This window comes from Apteryx mantelli, chromosome 13 (assembly GCF_036417845.1).
Source record: "Apteryx mantelli isolate bAptMan1 chromosome 13, bAptMan1.hap1, whole genome shotgun sequence".
NCBI classification, from domain to species: domain Eukaryota; kingdom Metazoa; phylum Chordata; class Aves; order Apterygiformes; family Apterygidae; genus Apteryx; species Apteryx mantelli.
The window spans coordinates 3549573-3570003 of NC_089990.1; the positions used below are offsets into that span (position 1 = coordinate 3549573).

At 40.6% G+C, this 20431-nt stretch overlaps 1 protein-coding gene across 1 annotated transcript; it reads right to left on the minus strand.

Annotated features, from left to right (window-relative positions):
• Positions 1 to 1365: 1365 nt before the first annotated feature.
• On the minus strand, positions 1366 to 20001 carry CENPI (centromere protein I). Its single transcript, XM_067303911.1, has 21 exons — positions 19937 to 20001; positions 18043 to 18369; positions 17600 to 17737; positions 16088 to 16206; positions 15606 to 15713; positions 14227 to 14275; positions 13866 to 13912; positions 13019 to 13108; positions 11640 to 11768; positions 11209 to 11373; positions 10812 to 10932; positions 10515 to 10606; positions 10051 to 10168; positions 9888 to 9952; positions 9315 to 9412; positions 8714 to 8849; positions 6644 to 6768; positions 5502 to 5550; positions 5110 to 5343; positions 3435 to 3476; positions 1366 to 2601 (listed from the first exon to the last, which is right to left on the minus strand). Exons 2-21 carry the CDS (start codon positions 18239 to 18241, stop codon positions 2470 to 2472), a joined length of 2256 nt encoding a protein of 751 aa, XP_067160012.1. The 5' UTR covers positions 18242 to 18369; positions 19937 to 20001; the 3' UTR covers positions 1366 to 2469.
• Between the last annotated feature and the right edge of the window lie 430 nt (positions 20002 to 20431).

Sequence of the window (20431 nt, forward strand, 5' to 3'; positions counted from 1 at the left end):
AGACCTTGGGAACCATTAAGTATATGAAGTTCAGCATTTGCTATAATCTTTCTGCTACAGGCCTCTATATAGATGCACATACATCACACTCGTAAGGACCTAGACCTTTCCTAACTGAAAGGAAGCCTCTGGCAGACATGCCAGTCTGACAGGAAGGTTGCAGAGCTCTGTCTGCTCCTTCCACAAATTCCAAAGAGCACCCAGGTAATGAAGTCTTTCTTCCTGGTTAGAGCTAAATGCTCCTTTGAGATGTTCTGTTTACATGAGCTTCCCAACTGAATGAATGTACTATATGAAGACAGCTTCAGTGGCTGTAAACTTGGGTTGATGTCTTTACCTTAGATTTTCCGGGGGCTGACAACTCTTCCAATCCCTACCCCTATACAGAATCCCAGCGTAGCAATACAGAAGTACAAGTCTTCAGATAAGTTTGGTCAACATTTGAAGATAATGTACTTAAGGAATGTAGTACGCAAACTTTCCAGCACAAGCACTAGCATTTCTCAGATCTTTCTGAAAAGAGGACTGTTTCATAGAGAAATGATAAAAGCAATTACATAATGCTAGCTCTCCTCATTGAGTCCTTAGTTGAAACAGGAACATAAAAAGGAGTCTAACAACTAACAGGTGACACTATGATAGGGATTGCTGGCCAGTGGTGTTGGGGAAAGGGATGCTGGGGTAGTCCCAAACTATCAAGCACTGAGCTAGTCCAAAACAGCAGTACCAGCCTTTAAAAGAGATAATTGGTGATGTTAGGGGCCACACCTCGAATCATATCCAGTTGGAGGAATCTGTAAGCAGTAAAGTTGCCTCTGCCATGAGGAAGTATAATCTGGATTTTTGAAAATCTGTTTCTCTCAACAGAAATTAGCAAGCAGCTTCTACATTAGCCGGAATAACACAGCCAGATGTGAACGAAGAGTATTTTCTTCTAAGCAAATCTCCCTGTAGGAATTGCAGAGAAGGGTGGAAGATGGCTACCACACTGAGTACAAGAGAAAGAGAGGAAATGGGAACAAGCACCTTCAAGGGAGGTTGAGTGCCTGAAATCTGGAAGATAGGGAAAGGTTCAGCATCAAAATCAAAGAAGATCCTATTCACCAGGAGTTAACTTCTCAGAAGAACAAAAAATTATCTCGTCAAAGTTATTTTCAAAGTCTTCAGTGAAAGATTTTCTTATTCTCTGGAAAGACAGATATGATTCCTAAAAGCCATGTAGGATCTATGAAGAATAACGTACCTAACAGTCATAGCTATTGTTAAATATATACATATAAATATATATATATGCACATGTATATATTTATCAGATCATGTGTTTGAGCTGAAAAAAGTGTGATAATCTACAAAATCTGGAGCCAGTATGATTTTAAGAGCATGAAGAAACGATCAAGATCTTTCACATCCTTAGTGGCTCTGGAGCCACTGTCAGGAACTGAAATAATTCCTTTACTTGATCAAAGTACAAATTCACAATGCAAAATTTAGTATTCTCTGCCCGTCTGAGTGGTAATGACCTCATTTTACAGCAGTGAAATAAAGTTCATCCAAATTCCGGAGACCTGAGTTCATCTTCTCCTGACTTCTACTAAGTGCTAAAAGGAAATCACAGGAAAAGATACATTTTGTAGTAGAATCCCTTCAAAATGGCAAACTGGAAACATTTTACAGAATATAAATTATACATATGTACACATATAATACACAACATGTACAGAGCTAAAAACACAAAAATGAAAACTACATTTGAACTTATCAAAAGAAAATGGTGACCTGCTGGCAACACTGTTCAGGTGCTCAAAGCATCAATAAACCATCAGCTGAGCACCAACTATTCCAGATGCATTACAAGAACATTACAAGCAACGTTAGCAAAAAGTATCTTTTGGAAGCTTCATACTGAAACAAGTGTTTAAGAGGGTCAGTCTGGCCAGCCTGTCACAGATGCTCTGACCCAGTATATACATCAGGCAACAGGGGATTCAGGAAGCTTGTAGTCCTCCGATCCAGTATATACCCAGTATCCCTGAAAGGCTGATTAAATTGTTCCACTACCTACTGTTGAGAGGAGCAAAGCAGGTCAGATAGCAGACATTACTTCTAAATGAAGCAGCACTGCTCGTTGCACTTTTGAGATGGAAAATGTTTGTTCCTCGAGCAAAGCAGCTATTCCATTATAAGAAAAATGATGATGAAAAATGTGGACGTTACACAGCATGTGAACTCAGTAGCTTCAGACCAAAGAGGTTCAGCAGGGACAGAGGGGTTCAGGGTTAGTGAACCAAGCCAGCCTAAGCATTCCTTCTGTGTCTTCACTTTTCTAAAATAAGTGTCAGCATCAAAATGCAAACAAGTGTAACTGCTCTACGTATTTCCTTCCTCCAAGGAAGAAGGAATTAGTGACACAGTCCATTATATTCTGCTTTCCTGTTTCAGGTGGTCAAAAGGCTCCAGTGAGTCCCAGGGTCACACTTGCACATTCCCTTCTTTACTTTGAGAGGCCCGAGAAACACGATTGATGCTGCTTTCAATAAAGAGTTTCAGGCCTTTTAAGCCTTGTGCATACAGATATTGCAGATACCAGTTCCACTTCCTTCCCTATAGAAACAGAAAGAGTAGTTAGATGTGCAGGACATAGCTTTGTCCCTTTTTTGAGTCCATCTGAAAGTGTCTGCAAATATCACCTGCCACAGTTCAACATCCATCCTACTCCATAAATATCCACCGGTACACAGAGGTCACATCCTTTTCCCCGATGCCCAAACTTTTCACTCATATATTACATGTTCTTGGCTTGAACATGGAAAAGTCATGATCTTTTTTAATACTGAAGATGCATATAAATCCCAGTCCTAAGAGGGCAAAGACTACTGAATCAATGGGGAAGAAGTCAAGGACCAAATGAACATGGATATTGAAGTCCTCCTTCCATCACCAACGGTGATCCCTCCAGATCTGGTTTGAGGTACACTGTGACGCAGGACGGAAAACTGCCACTGTACCTACTTACTCAGTGGAGGACCCCTGTTTAAAGCTATAACAAAGCGACATTAAACTATGCTTAAATATTATTTAAGTTCATTATTAATAATTGAAATTCTGCTTTAGTTGCACCAAAAATAGAACTTTTTCCAGAATCTGCACAGAAGATAAACAGCCTTCTTGTCCTGTACTGACTCTTGGACAGAATATATAAAAATCTCAGATCACTAACCACAGATTGCTAGACACATAACTTAAATTTTCCGATGACGATGTACTTGTGTTTGGCCATGTTGGGGGCTGGAACCCATGCCTACAGCCAGAATTTTTGTCTTTCAAAATTTCTACAGAGCATTTCTGAAGTCAGTGAATATTATCATCTCATCCTCTTCTGACTAAGTAGTTGCTGAAAATAGCCTGTTTTCATTTCACAAAAAAAGAAACCTTACCTTAATTAAACTGAAGTTGAAGGTGTTATCATCTGGCCAGGCCTTAAGGAGAGGGAATAAAAACAGTGTCAAGTCAGATAAAAAGTATGTCCAGAATTGCTTGGTCCCCTTCTGTATCATGAATTCCAGGTGTGCAAGGAAGTCCAAGGATTTTTAATCATGCTTAAGAACAGACTTCCAGCATTTTACTTAAACCAGTCCACAAGAGCAAGACAACATGGAGACCATCTTGCCCCCTGCTGCAGCATTTCTGGATAGCAACTCAGAACATTTATAGATATCTTTAACCACTGTGTCTCTACGGTGTACAAGCCACTACTTCAAAACATTAGATAGACAATTCCCAACAGCGAGACAGATAAAGAGGAGAAAACCTACTGACATTTAGTTTATCGCTTCTGCTCTCAGTGTGCTGCAGAGCAGTGCCCTCTGGTGCTCAGCACTGAAGTGTTTAAGAAAAGATGGCCCTGCAGCTTAATATTTTTCCCTATCTTAAGATCTGTCTGTGGTAGCTACTAAGCAAAACCTCTTTCTTGATCCTAAAGTAGGAAGAACGCAAGAATTCTCCACCAGCAGTTTTCTACTTACAGAAGCTACAAGGAGAAATTAGGAAGCCTCAGAACAGAAGGGGAACTAGACAAAAAAAATATGAAAGGCTAATCCTGATGTAATAGCAGAAAGAGCAAGGAAAAGAATTTAATTCTACCATTTTTAAAATCTATTTAACAAAAATAAAACAGCTTCTTCTTGCTAAGACAAAGCTTGGGTTTAGGTCAGCAGTAACAGACGAATTACCTGGATTCACAGCACTGAGCATACAAACCAACTCAAATTTGTGACATATTCCTAAACAGGATTACATCTGCTTCAACTTTTTGACCTCAGGTTTCCTCAATTCGTCCCAGTGAGCCCAGGAGCCCACACCAACACATGCCTTAAGTCTGCCAGTGTTCCTCACAACAAAAAGATAGTTTGTACACCCCTTGGACATACTATAAAACCTGATTTTGAGAGCAGCACGCACCTCTCAGCACAGTAACAGCTGTGGCAAGCTGCTCCCTTCACTATTCAGTAGCTGCACTGAATGCACGGTGGCACTTGGAATTCCAGATTAGTAGCAGAACTCAAATACATCAGGCAATACAAAGCAGCACCACATTATCTTACTTTGCTTATATACTTGAAATAGGTACTTTTATATCTTTTTACTGAGCCATTCTCAGAAGCTACTGCAAGAGCCAGGAAGCAGTGCTAAAAGTTCTACCGTGGACATTTGCACATACCATAACTCCGTAGTTCTTGATTTTCAGGAGTTTAAAAGTTTACATCGCACTCCATATTTTGTAGGGCAGGATGCACTATCGGGAAGCTTGTACTGGATTAGTCTATTTTTTCATTATTTATCTATTTTAGTTCCATCCTCAAAATGACCATAAGCACAAATTCACATCCTAGAACTGTTACATTCATACTTTCACACCATGCAAACAAAAATCTATTCAAACTATGCCACTGCTCTGACATTCACACAGAATGCCATACCAGCTTTTGAAAGCTCTGTTGACTCTAAAAATGCCAATTACTCAGCCTGTGTACCAAGACACTTCCCTAGAGAAACTGCTAAGACAGAACATCTGGCGCTGCCAAAGGGCTGAGCATTGGCCTACATCATTACCTGCTGCAGGAAGAGGAGAGCGTAACCCATCATGGCTGGGTGGTAGACAATGTTAAAGCTGGTTTTGAATTCCTGCACTCTGGTTTTCTTCAGCACTTCATCATCCAGACGAACACCTTGAGGGTGAATATCCTTCTGGAACGCACTGGATGTCCACAGACACCCCACCATGGCTATTATATACTGGTTGTACTCTTGGTAGGTCTGACTACTGAACTGGAATTGCAGTATTTTCTGAGGAACGAGAAAATAAATCAGTAAGCCACATCCTCAAAGCAGTTGCATATTCCCTCTAGTCCTTAAAAAGAATGCTGTTAGAACACCTCCTTTCTATTCATCCCAACTCCTTACTGAGGTCCATTCTAGCACATAGCCGGATTCGTCCACAATACCTTTTTAATCAGCTCATTTTCTTTTGCAGCTACCAAGTTGGTCCGGTACCTGAGAAAACAAAAGAGAACATTAGATGCCTGTAAATTTTAATATAGATTAGTGTTGAAAAAAGATGGAGGAATGCTTATGCAGAGAATTAAGAAATTTTTTCCTCCAAAGAGGCCACCAAATTCTCCACTATGGGTAAAAAATATATATACACACACACAGGCAGGAGAAAGGTGCTTTATCACTTGGCATAGACCCAGTCTCTCCTGCGGGAGTAGGAAGACACCTGATCAGAGAGAGTCATCTCTTGGATGAGCAATATGTGACTGGTCTGCATGGGACAAAGTCACCTTCATAAAGGCTATATGCAAGAAGTGACATAGAGCCTTGAAAGCAGCAGAAACACGCAGTGTGTCTTTAAGAGGGGAGACTTCCATTCACCAGGTAGAGGAATGGAAGCCACTGGAAGTAATGCAACTTGACAGTTGTTCTATATAATAAGCGCTAGCTCTTATTTCCCAGAGACCATCCTGTCATGTTAATTACCCTGCAGTCTCCTTAGAGGAAAAGGCACATGGAGAGCCCTACACCAGCTGTCAGCAATTGGCTACTCTTAGATGCAACCACTGGAACTAACTAGGCCAACAACAGCAGCCCTCTTCATGGACCCTGCAGAGAGCTGAACAGTGCCATCTTCAGACCTGCAGGCAGCACGAGACAGCCCCAAATTCCCACAGGGCTTGGAGATGGCAGAAGTGCTTAGCACATTACAGAATTCAGAAGAAAAGCCTAAGTCTAGTGATCAGAGCACAGGAGTGAGAAGTTTTATGGTTAGCTACTAACGACTCCAGCTCTTTGTTGCTGTCTGACTTAAGTTCTCTTAAAACAATATGGAAACTTCTTCCTTCACATGTCAAAGATATGGATATAATACAAGGAGAGAGGTCAGAATCCTCCTATATCCAGATTGAAAAAAAAGAGTAGGAACTACAGCTGTAAAAGACTATCATGAGAGCTGGGTACAGCCGGAACATTTCACCTTTGCCTTGCATAGTGAGAAAAAGCAGATTTAGGATTCTGATTTTACACCAAAGTAATGTTATTTCCAAAAGATCAAAAGAGGAGTCCCTCCAGCCCACATCCTTTGTAGTACCTGTACATAATGTAGCAGAGCTGATTCAAGCTGACAGAATCCATGCTGAGCAGTGCTGGGTAGAAAACTCCAGCAGGAGGCATTATCAGCAAAGGCAGATTGTACCTCAGATAGATGTCACACACCTGCAGGAATGAAGCAAATCTAGGCAGATTGTTACCGCCATTAACAAACCCTCAAACCTCTACCAAACAAAAGAGAGCACGACACCACTTTTCTGCCAGCTCCATCAACTTCACCTTGGAGGGACGGCCAGGGTGAAGCAATTCCATTTGTTTCCTTCTCAAAAGGAGACAAATTCAGCGGTACATGTCTCAGTGTCTGCTTTAACCATTTAAGTACACCTTATGTTCAGACATGGTTATTTGCTGGGTTAAATCTACCCAGATCCCTGTAAAAAAGCAGCAGCCACTTTTTTTTTCCCTGATATTTTATATCATTTTTATACATGAGGCTTGGATTCCACTTGACCAGAGCTGTCTCCTAGCCTAAGTTTGTCGATACCAGCAAGTCAAACAGACCATATAACTCTTCCCTATGGGAAAGTAAATTCTTCTGTTTGACCTTGCTGGAATTGCATGACCACACAATAAAGCCTTACTCTAAGAAAAGATGATATGGCCATAGAACAGAGGTTTTTGATTAGACTCATGTTTAGAATTTAAGGCTGAGTTACAAGGAACAAAGGCATTTTATAATTTGTGCAGGTTCAACAAGATCTTCAGCTATAACGACAGTCTTGAAGTATGGATAAAGAATTGAAGCAATATTGCTGAGACTTAACACATTATTATCCACCAATTTAGCTACAGTAACTGTTCCCAAGTCCAGACTACTCCACTTCTCTTCTGAAAGGTATTTTAAACTAATGCATCTTACTTAGAAACGTGGTGGGCTAAGAATATGAATACCTAGTTACTGCAGCTCAGATCAGACAATTAAGCTGTGACAGCCCATCATCTAGAAGTTGGATACTTTTTATAGTATGTTAAGTTGGGCACCACAATTGTTTTAGGACTCCCCCTCTCTGCCCCAGCTCATAACAGATTCTTCACCAAAAACATAGCTTGAGACCTACACCTTTCCTCTTGCCCTCAGTACACTTACACTAGCTAAGGTATAGGCAGATATTTTTATGTAATTGAGTTACTGATACTTTCAGAAAACTAGACTCTTTAGGTAATGTCTCAACTGCATGAGTTTAGAAATCTCTAGAGAATTAAAAATTCTGAATATGTAAGCAAAGAAGCAAGGACAAATTCAAATCTTAATGGCTAAGTAATATATCTTAGTGGCTAAGTTCACTTCCTTTAAAAACATTAAAACCAACCCACGTGAACTTAGTTGTCTGCTAGAGCACCAATAATCATATACTGAAGCCTGCTTGATTCTCTGTATATTCCCACAAAACGAGCATTTATTTTAAACACACTATCTTCTGCAAATGCTGTGACCACTTGTTATGCGCAATTTTGTTACAGATGTTTTAGCTACAAGCAGATGTCAGCACCTGATAAACTTTTATTGTTTTGTTAACTCTGCAATTTTATCCAAACTGTAAGCAAGAACAGCATGGCTGGAGTTCACGTGGCAGTAAGCACGCACCCACAGAGGAACTGGGGAAGCTAGAGAGCAGGCTTAAGCCTCTATGAAGCTGCTTAGTTTGTCTACAGAATAAACTGGAGAAGACACTTCATTTTTTAAGGGAACATTTAAGGAGCAAATCAAGATATGTGGTTGGAAATTGAAATGAACATTGTTCTCTTCTATAAATTAGCATTAAAAAAAGACTTCAGCTGTTCACATTACGCCAGGTTTTTACTTCCTCTTCTGCAATACACCTCTGACTTAAGCGCAACCACTCTCTGGCAGCAATATTTAGTTCTACCTATTGATGCAGCAGCAGCAGCGATCCCCTGCAGATCTACCAGGTATTTGGAAAGTTCTGGCATTTAATCAGAATTGAAATTCTATAAACTCAGGAACACAGTTTCATGCTCTAGCTTAAAAAAATGGAAACAGCCCTCAGGGAAATGGAATTTTGAATGCCAAAATAAATGGGATACATACAGTCTCATAGAAATCCAGAATGAAGTACAGCAAGAAAGTAGCATTGCTTTCCAAGCGCAGTGCAACAGTAGAGATCCATCCAACAAAGTGGATCAGTTCAGCCACCACGTTCACTAATCCGGAAAGAGTGGTATTCCTGTGGCAGTAGCAGGACATGCACGTTAGTACATGTACCTCTCCACAAACAGTACAAAATAGAAGCAGTAAAAAGGAAACTGAAGGTCATCCTTCTGTCCCACCGCCCCCCACACCATTCAGCAACATTTTTTTCTCAAATATATCCAGTGACATATTGTTATCCACATTATTTTAAATGTGGCCCAGCTGTCAATGTTACGGGGATCCTGACTTCTGGACATTTCGGTTTTCAGTTCCAATTGAAGAATACTTTTAAAGAAAGAGTAAAGAACAGGATTGACAAGGTAGCTTACAACAAAGCAGAAGTATTACAGCATTACAGACCTTCTAGCCAGTCTTTATACTGGATAATAGAGCTAGAATATGTACCCATACATACATATGACATATGTATGTATGTATAAAAATACATTTGTGAACAACGCACAAAACACAGGATTGCATTTATTTCAGATAAGCTTACAAAGAATAGCCTTGAGAATCAGACTCTGAATCCAGCTGAATCACATGCCAATTTAACCAGTTCTGCAACAGCTCTTTCAGGCTCTCAAGAACACTGCACTGCAAGAGGCAAAAAGAAAACATGTTGATGACAATTTACATAAGTGAATAACACTAAACAGAAACATGCCCTCAGGAAAGTTACACATAGCTTCTCAGGGCCACAAAGAGAAGTGAGCTAATTGCAATGCCCCCTTGAACTGAATGTATGTGTTACTTAAATTTTCCTGGAGAACATGAGTTTCAAATACTAAGTTCAAATTATAATAAAACAAAGCAACTTTTGTCTTGCATACTATCAGAGAGTTATTTTTATTTCCAATGCCCTAGTTTAATTCCAGTCAAAAAAGAAAATATCTTAAAGGCACTCATGTTCCCAAAGCTGTTACATCCCAAGTATATATTTAACCCTTACTTAGGCACAGACTTCCTCAAAAAAAGTCCACTGTACAATCCCTTGTACTGTTACACCTTATACAAGTGGAGATAGCTATACCACCTAGAAGTAAATAGCCAGTGTGCTTACTTAAATTACCTTAAAATAAAGGGACGATGTGAAAAAGAGCTGTGCCAGGGGATCATAGAGATGTGACTTCATTTCTGAAATAAATGAGAGATAAGTATGAAATCTGTGCACAGATTCTAACCCCCAAGACCAGACACTGTCCAGCCTCATCCAAAGCATCTGTATCACGTACCAGAGAAGCTGCTGAGGGGGATCCAAGTCACGAGTCTGAGGATTTGTGATCGGCAGCAGAAGCCATCCCAGAGAGGAAGGCTCTTATACAGGAACTCTTCACAGGAAGAAAATCCCTCCTACAGAGAGGAGGAATATTCAAGAATTCATCTCATATGCCTGAACCTTGCCATATTCACTGACACAGTTCACCCTGGAGGAGAAAGAGGCTTACATCTCCTTCCTGCCACGCAATTCATCCAGACACTAGCTAATGAAGTGCATTTTCTCAAATCATCATTCCTGCAGTAACCAGGCCTATCTCAAGAATGTGGACTCACTACAGGAATACATATTTTTTATTACTTTTTTGGTGACTTGAGACACTGTCATCTCTCAGAGATGCTACAGGAAACAGATAAGTCCCAAACACACTTCAAGGGAAGACTTCATGAAACCCTTGGCTTCCACAAAATAGGCACTTACCTGCAAGAAACACTCTGTCTTGTAGATGGTTTCCAGGAAGTCTTTGAATTCTTCTTCATATTGGTTACTATCAACCACACACCAAGAGCATTCTAAACAGGAAAGAATACTGTATCTGAGCATGAGTACAGCAAGAATAAGTACAATCAGAAGCAAAATCCAAATCACTCTTCAGGATTTGTTTTACTGCTATATAAATATCCCTGTAAATCTGCATAGTTAAGTACCATTATTGCAAGATGAAAAGTGTCAGACATCCTTTAATTCGCTACATGCAAGGTAATGCAAAGTTTCTACCTTCCTGAAGAGTCTGGCCCATCCAATAGTACAGTCTCAGGTAAATAGATTCATCTTTGATGCAATTCATGTAGTGAAGCAACAAGGGGTTCGTTAGCACTGAACCCATCTGGGAAGGAAACTGCAAGAGAAATCAAGACCACTAGTTATTCAGTGTTTCCTTCTGCAAATTGCTAGTAAAGCTCATGCTCTCACAGCTGTCCAGTCGCTTTGCCAGTGGACACACAGGGTCTCTAACCAGCAACAAGACCATCTCCAGCACTCCTTCATCACCGGACTAGCTGCTCTGTCAGAACTAGGTAACACATGCACTACTTGCATATAAAGAGGGCACAGAGATGTCCACTGATCTCTCTCCAACATTCAGTCAGCTTGCTGAGACCTTTCTGACACTCACCTCTAGATGATGGATATTTTGTAGGAGCTGGGAAAAGGTCTGCAGCTGCTCCACTGGAAAAGATTCACTGGTACTGTATAAATCAACATGGTTCTTTTCCTTGTCCCCTGCTAAACTATTTGTGTTGGCACTGCTTGCAGGTATAACCAACTGGGTATTCCATTTCTGTAAAGAAAAAACACAAACGAACAGCAATGACTCAGTTTCCAATGCAATCAAGTACACATTGCATGCACTTGTGACCACTGTTCCCACAAACACCCTTACTGTTTTGCCAAAAAGGCATCTAAGCTATCATTATAACAGGAATGCTACATTTCCATATAGCTATCCCACCTTTCCCTGTGCTGAAATAAAGCCTGACTTGCATTATTGGACAGAATTCAGCCTGAAAAGAGCTGCTTGGCACCTCCTAGATTCCCATAACCTACTCTCTTCCGTGACTGATGTTGAGCTGTGCCTAGAAACAGTGGCTGGGAGACTGGAGAATTTTCCTGGTTTCTTCGCCTTATAGTGTTGATTGCCGCTTTCCATGGGCCCTCTGAATTCTTGAAGTAAGTCTGAAAACATAAATCAGATATCTATGTAGGAGGCTGAACTAAAAAAAAAAGTGACAGAAAGATCAGTTTCTATTCTGATATGTCACTGCAGAGATGTATATACACTCAACTGTCTGTGCTTGACAGACCAAGAGGGTAGGTTTCGACAGCACAAAACTATATTCATTTCTCAGTTTTATTACCTTTTAAATATTGATCAGAAGAAATATAAAAATGTGGTTGTTGAAACGATCTCCCCTTTTTCAGAAGTCAGAGGTCTCCAACACTTCTGATTTATAATCCTCTTTAAGATTATTTTTCCATTCATAGAATAAATCTCAAGTATGCATTAAAATAAAACCTGACCAAGGTTGGTTTGGGCTCAGGTATGGAAACTTTTAATAGTGTGTGTTAATTGAAATAGTTGAAAATGAATTTGGTTTTTAGTTGTTAGTTCTGCTTCACTTCTGTGCATGGCAAAAAATGTAAATTCTCCAACAGATGAATGTACAGCATGATGCAAACTATAAATTCATAGAGTTATAACACAGACTGAAATACATTTTCTTTTATGGAAGCACCACAACTTGCCTACATATAGATTCAGTAAAAGATCTCTGCTTTTTATAACAAACTTAAATCTGTCCCACTGAATTGTTTCAGAAACTAAGAAACTTTGTTGCAGAATTTAGGTCTTATCTACTGCTATTTTCTTTGTTACGTATTCAGTTTCTACTACATATATTCTGCTTGGACCGAATGACTAAGCACACACATACGTATTAGCCTCTGTAAAAATTAAGGCGCAATTAAGCCACAGACCCTGACAAATCCACTGACCACGTTTTTCCTACTGTTCTCTTTCCTATGAAGAGGACTTCTCAAGTGGGAAGCTACTGCTTACTGACTTCTGTTGTCATTTGTACTGGAGAAAGTCAGCAGTTTAGACAAGGCCTTGCACAAATAAAACCATTCTTTTCCTGCGGAACATTAACATTATATGAGACAAGTCTAAACCAGCAAGCATACCAAAAGGAGGATAAAAGTAATCCTAATAAGGATAAAGATATACGCCATTCTATTCCAAATCATCTCAGTGTATTGAGGCGAAAACAAAAATGCAAGGCAAAGAATCCTCACCTAAAACTGATTTCACTCAGTGGAAAGAGGAAATAGAGTTAATCTTCACCACTGAATCATGCTATAGCTTAAATAGAAAGCTCAGCACAAATAATGTCATTGTTCCAAATACAGTAAATCTCATTCCTTACCTTCATCTTCCCAGGAAGGGTTATGGAGACCAGCTCAGGACAGAAGAGCTTGTAAAGCGATAGCAGAGCCTGCAGATGAGGCTGCATTCCCTGTCAAGTAACAGAACAAGAGTAAAAGTGTGCGGTATGTTTTTAATATAGCAACTCAATATTGTATTCAAGAAGCAAAAAATCCCTAGGATTACTAAAAGCTTTCTAAAGCTACTTGTCACAAAGTAAGCAGAGATGAACAACTGAAAATGAAATGAACAGAAACTTTGTTAATGAAATACCATAGGAAGGAGATTGGAAAAGGAACTTTCTGTCATCATAACTCTAATATGAAAGGAATTAAACAGTCAGAACTATGAGAAATACAGTTCTATCTGTACTGCCTAAACGTTCCAGAAAAGCATTACTCAAAGCTAGCTATATAATATTACCTATACTTCTCTATCAACGTAGCATTATTTAGTATTACAGTGATTTTATGTTTTTCTTACAGAAAAGGGAGTAAGATCCTATATGATCTTTTATTTCTCAGCCACAGGTTTGATACTGCTTGAAAAAGGAAGGGGAATAGAAAATTAAAGAAGGAAATAAGTGAAAAGAAACTGCTTTTAAGTTTACATATCCTACCATATCTAGCCATAAAACATATAGCTTAGTACAGGTCATCGCATGTGCTCATAAGGAACATAGGAGAATTAAGGATGCACATGCAGACAGACAAACTTTTGATGCTACAAAGATTAGAACCTGCGCTTCCAAGTCTAACACCATCCTGAGACGTCCTATAAGGACATTTGTATCAAAAACTGCAAGCTTAACTACAGTTCAAACTCTACAGGATTTGAAATAAACTCACCATTTTTGCTTGGAGGTCTAGCAGTCTCCTAATACGAAAAGGCTTGACTGGAAAAACAGTTAAGAGCATTATGGATAAAAACACTATACCAGACATGTAGGTAAAAATGAGATCTCTCTTTTATTATAGGAAGTCATGGCAAAGCAAGCAGAATCAGCCAGTCTTATTTCTGGACAAATAGATGGGTTTCTGATTCAGAAACTATTACACAAATCAGACTGAACTACCAGGCATGCTTCCTTGCCTTAAAAGCAACAAATTGCCTAGCCATTGTATTAGCTCCGTTGGAAGAAAAGTCAGGGCAAGCAAACAAAACAGCAAATAAAATGGCCTTCCACCTCATACAGCTGGGTACACTCACCACTTTCTTTCCTGGTCAGCAGGTAGAGCAGGTGACAGACATAGGGGCACTGCAAAGAAAAGGCAGCAATTAACTATCCCGCTGATGAAGACTGCTACCCTCATAGCTAAAGCGATACGCCACACTCGTACACTCAAAGTGACACTCGCCCCATGCAGGCTTCACAAGCTGATACCGTTGCATTCAGTTGGCTGCCTCAAGTTCTCCCTGCCTCCCCGCCGGGGCAGAGCATAGCTTACAACCCTTAGGAAGCAGCACGTTTTTACAAGATCTCATGTCATCTGGATGCCAGATCACACATTGCAAAGTGGTATTAAAATGGATGGCACATGTCAATTTTATTTAGAACCATTACCTTCATTTTGAGCGGTCCCTATAGTAATAAAGCTATACAATGAGGCTGGGGCTTGTTTTTTTGGAACAAGGGATAGATATTTCAGGAATAAGCAGTAAAAGGACAAAGGCATCCTTGAATCAAAATAATTTATTAGAGCTTGTAACTTCAGTTTAGGCTGTAAGGGTCTTAAATTAGTTTCACACCAGTTCTGCTCAACTTTCCAATTGGCCCATTATGTCTGAAAATGATATCTTAAATAATTAGAATTTAAATTCTAAGAATCTAGTTTTCCAAAAAGATTATAACCAAAATTAACCTGTACCCATTAGAAACATTACAGGAAATATAATCCAGTACTTTGAGGAACTTGAAAAGTCTTAACCACATGAAAAACCTAAATTGAAAGATATTAACAATTTCCTATCTGTCTAAAACAACTACCAAGATCATCTGAATCTGAACTGAACCTAAACACTTCAATTTTACAGCATCTGGATTTTTACACAGTCGCCATATAGCAGAAATCTCCTGACTGCTTGTTCCCATTTAAACTACATTTAAATCAATTAAATAAAACAGCATTTAGTTTCTCATCGTTAAATAAACATTGCTTCAAAAGGCTTTTTTTCTTTCTGCCCAACGTATGCAAGTCAATTCCTTCCCAGGAGCAGAAGACTTCACCTGCTGATGTCTGACATCAAAGGCAATTCCAGAGCCTGCAGTGTCACAGTGACCCTTGGGAATTCAGACAGAATATACTGTCACTCTGTTCTTGTTACAGAATATCAGTTCTTGGAAATATATTTAAACATCCTGACTATAGTATTCAAACTAAAACAATCCTATGCTACTTCCCTGCTTCCGAATCTAAGTTACCCAGCAATCTCAGAAACCTGAAAGCAAAAGGGAAAATAAATTCTAGCCTTATAAAAATGATCTCTAACCCACTGCTACCCCTGCCTAGTTCTAGCCTTAATATGCACACTACCAATTAGCATTTAGGCTTATTTTGTCAATCCATATATTCTTCAGCACTCCTTACCATCTTCTCGTCTTGCAGGAAGGAAAAGAAGAAACCATAGAGGGCATGAAGTTGCTCCTTGTGATCAATGAAGTCAAACACTGTTATCAGCCATCTTACAAAAAGCAGCTGCAGAAGAAAAAGAGCCATCCCACAGTAAGTGAGGGACAGGAGCAAGACACACCAGCCCATATAAGGAAGATCATCGTTAAAGTTAACACACCATTCTCAAGGACAAGACAGCTGCAGATGTGCAGTCTGTAGTAATTCTGCTATGGAAGAAAGCCTGCCAAGAACACCAACTACTTCCACTCAGAACTCTAAGTGTGGCTCAGTTTGCACTGCTGTTCCAGTAACAGCATCCCTGTCAGTCTTTCTACATGACTGCAATGTCTATAAGAACTTTTTACATGAAAGCCTTAGCATTTCTGCTTCCTAAAAATAATCTGTCCACACCACCCCACTGCAGAAGCAACTACTACTGCAAACATTTATGAAGTTACCTGGATGCTGCCTGAGCATTTGCTGACACAGAGCCAAGATACAGATGAAACCACAGAAGTTTCTGGTATTACTGAGGCTGGAATTAGGCTCTTCAGTAACCGAGTATTTACTGCATCAGCTGGAAAACAAACAATTTTAAATGGGACACTGCTCATGTTCTTTGATGCGCTTTTGCAGGTTAAGTCAAAGTCCTTGCTGGATGAGATTATTCAGAGCTTTAATGCTTACAGTAATGATGCATAAGAATCCACCAGGGACTCATCTCTCTCTCAAAAATCATGGGAAATTTTTCTTTCCAGGTTGAGCAAAGAAAATTATTTCAATACTAGAAAACTAGATTATCAGTCTTTAGACTCCTAGCAAGTCACCCAAAAGTAACACAAATTTGTGGTAATATTAAGTGAGCAGTTCTTCAGTAAAACTTAAGAAAAATAGGACAGAACACCTACAGTAGTATATTTCACTATACTGCCCAAGTTGCTGGTAAATGTAAGATAATTTGGCTTCTAATTCAACATAATAGATGAAGTACCAAAAGCATAGCTGAAAATACTGTGGAAGGTAATGGAGAAATCGGATGATCTAAATTTACATTTTGTAGAATTTACATGACTTTTTAAGCCTCAAAGAGTTTAAATCTAGTCTAATAAAATGTCTGAGGAGTATAAACATAAAGCAACTAGGTGTTATTCAAGCCAAGGCTGAAATAAAGAGTCAGAAAGCATAAGAGAGAAGAGCACAGTATGTTTTATAAAAAGTTTTATTCTGATTTCTAAGCTAGCATGGTATGGATTAACGCCCCCCTCCATTATCTTTAGATGTTAAAAGAGTATATGATTGTCAGTTTAACATCAGCAATTTAGTGTTTCGGAGATGAGCAATAATTTTAACTCAAGAAAAGTAATAAACTAATTACATAATGGGGAAAGAATCCTGCGTGCTCCTCTTTGATTGGAGGGAAGGAAAAGTTGTTTTTTTTTTTTAATTGAATAGTTCATTAATTTAGACATATAAATGGTGGCCATCATTTCTAAAAAAGCAGCATCGAGTCTGCACTGACACTGCTGAACTGACTGTCAGTATGACTTACTGTTTAATTTTAGCACTTTCATTTATACAACCATGCCAGTTTGTTCAGTTATTTAGCTTCTGGGAAGAAGAAACCTACGCAAACAGTTACGACAAGGAAAAAATACAATGGCTGCTAAGAACTGACTCTGAGCCTTTAAGAGACCTGCAATTAAGAACAAAGGAAATAACAAGCTTCTTAAAAAATATGTATAACAAACCATAACCTAATATTAATCTGGGTGTCATTCACCTGTACCAAGAGCTAAGGTTATTTTTGGCATGGACTCAGAATTTACATTGCAGAATGCTAGAAATACTAATTTTACATTGAAGTGCCTTACAACACAGTCACCATGAGCACATTTTCTCAAAGCAGGTCTGATTAGAGGGAAGGGATACATGTTCCCAGAGGGCATGCAAGCAGTATATAAACATTTTACCAAGTTTGCCACTGAGTGCCACATTCAGCAATACATCAAACGCTTCAGGGGGTAATCCTTTTTGCAGGGCAATGCTTTCCACTGTAGCCAAGTGTTTCTGCAGAACTTCGTTCTTTTTCAGTGAAACCCGATCTTGAACTAAAAAATAAAAATAAAAAAAAACCCACAAGGATAAAACAATTTCTGAACTGCTGAATGGTAACTGAACTACCTGAAACTTCCCTGAAGGTCCCTATACATATTTCTCTTTGTTGAGTCCTTTACATAGTAACAGAAAGGGGAAAACATTCTGAGACATTAAAGGATGTTTACAAATCTTAGAAACTGGGAGATGAAATATGACAGGCGAATATAGTTGAGGGGAGTTTTGTTTGTTTGTGCTTTAAGAAATCAGTGATGCTCTTTTCAGTCCTAGATATCTAATCTTAAAAGTGCTCTCTTACCTTTCTCAAAGTAGCTCACAGCTTGCTCAAGGGAGTCTTGCTTGCTTTCATTCACCTGACTGTTACGAGATTGACGATTCTGAAGACTTTTTTCAGGGTCAGTTCTCCCTCCTTTTCGCCATGCGGAGAGATCAGTTTGATTACTGTGGCGAACTTGCAGAGGCTGCTTTGAATTCTTAGAACTCTGCCTTCGTTGCATCTTTTCAGATTCCCAGCTGAGACCAGAGAATTTCACTCATTTGTCATATGGTTTCCAATCCTTCATCACAAAGGGGGAAGAAAATAGATGAACCCCCAGCAGCTGGAGAACATCAGAGAGCCAGTTGCCTGCAAGAAAGTTTTTTTTCCTGAAAAACAGATCCCAGATGGATCCTCCATAAGGTAATAGAGTAACTTCATGAGGAACAATTTAACGCAGCCTGACCCCAAAAGATCAGACAACATACTCAGAAGATGCACAAACAACATGTTGTATCAAATCTCAATTCTTTCTTGCATTAGAGTGGAGAAAAGAAATCACAAGTAAAGATTAATCCAAACAGACTCCTTTCAACTTGAAAATTTTCTGATATAAAATTTTATATAGTATTTTAATCCAAAATTAAGATAACCAGAAAGTTAGCAAAACACAATCAGCAATTTTTTTTTCTTAGTTTACTTCCTTGCACTGTTTATACCAATGTAATCAGTCAACAGGTTGCGATATCCCAAAAGGCAGTGCACAGATTTTAGAGGATCATAACACCACTTTTCTTCCTATTTTATGGAATTTTAAATAGAAGCATGTTTTCAGCCTTGACAAGGAAATAACTTTTTGTATACGTATCACCTGAACAGTTTTACACAGAACTTGACATAACAGTTCTGATGTACATAAACTGGCCCATTTACAGTATTGCCAAGCAAAAAATCTTTTTAAACAAAATCTTTTACTTTCAATACTTTTAGGAAGCACTGTATTGCTTCACTTTTTCAAGCTTTTTCTTCAGAATGACCTCCCTAAAAAGAAGTTAGTATTCTCAAACAATCTTTCAACCCAGCAGCTAGGATTTCAAAGAAAAGATGAAGTTTTGGTAAACTTCCAGGTGAATCACAAAAGCTATCAGTACAGCAAACCTGCCTAGCTCTGGCTGAAGTGCAATCACAAAAAAACAGCATCTTCTGCCCAATACGCTACAGATGCCAACCTTCCCCCACAGGACATGAAATTTTGCTACAAATTCCTGGATTTTGTAGAGTATGCACGCACGTCCCTGCATTGCTGGAAGCTATCTTTTCCATAAGGAAAGGCGATGAATTTGAGCTCATACTCCCTTCTCAGCTCTCACTAGCTCAAGATGTCAGAATCACCCCTATTTTCCTACGGCTTTATTACTCACGGACCTCCCTATCCAGCATATCCGGACCAAAAATCTCTGACCAGCTCTGCCGAGATCTCCCCCGAAGCCCCGGGACAGCCGGTTGGACATACCCAAGGCATTCGCGTTTACAAGCAAAACCTGTTAAGAGGAAGGCGCTGGCTCAGCCCTGAACAGCAATACCGCAACAGGAGGACTCGCACCGAGCTGCTTTGCGCGGTGGCGACTGAGAAGCGGTAACTGAGAGGCTTCAAAACAACGACGGCTCGGACAGTCCGTTACTGCGGCCACGGCGACACGACGTGGACTGAAACACGTCGGTGCCAGCGCAGAAAACCCCGAACGCTCTGCGCTCCTATCCTCTGAGGGGAAGCGGGGACGGCGGGCCCCGGGCCCGGCCCCCCCGGCCCCAAGGCCCCGCAGCGGCGGCTGAGGCCGCGGGGGAGACGTTGCCCCCTTCGCGAGTGACTCCCCGGCCCCTGCGCCCCGCACCGGGCCGTTGCTATGGTTACAGGCCCCCCCGCCGCCGCCGTTACCTGCTGCCCGGGTCTCCTCAACCGCCCCGCAGTTCAAACTTGCGCGCCACGCCCCGCGCATGCGCGCCGCCCATGGGCACACCGCCCCTCCTCCGCGCGCATGCGCAGCACGACAAGCGCCGGGAGGGGTGAAGCAGCGGCTCCCTCCACCCCCCTGTCTCCCGCCGGCGACAGCGCTCGCTGTGCGCATGCGCCCTGCCGGGGCGGCGCGTGCGCACTGGGGCGCTCGCCCGCCGCTCTGCCGGGGGGGGGGGAGGGGAGGTGTGTGGGGAGGGGGAGGCTGCCCGCGCGCTGCTGGGAGCTTTGCGCGTTTTGGGGCGTAAAAAGTTGAAAATGGCCGAGCTCGGCGGTGCTTCCAGCCCCCTCCTGCGAGAGGAGAGGTGCTCCTGACGTGCCGGCCCCGCGGCACGGCTGGAGTTTGAACGGAGCGGAGAGGATGAAACGGGCTTGGAGAGAAGAGGGAGAGAGAAAAGCGAAAGAAAAAAAAAAAAAAGA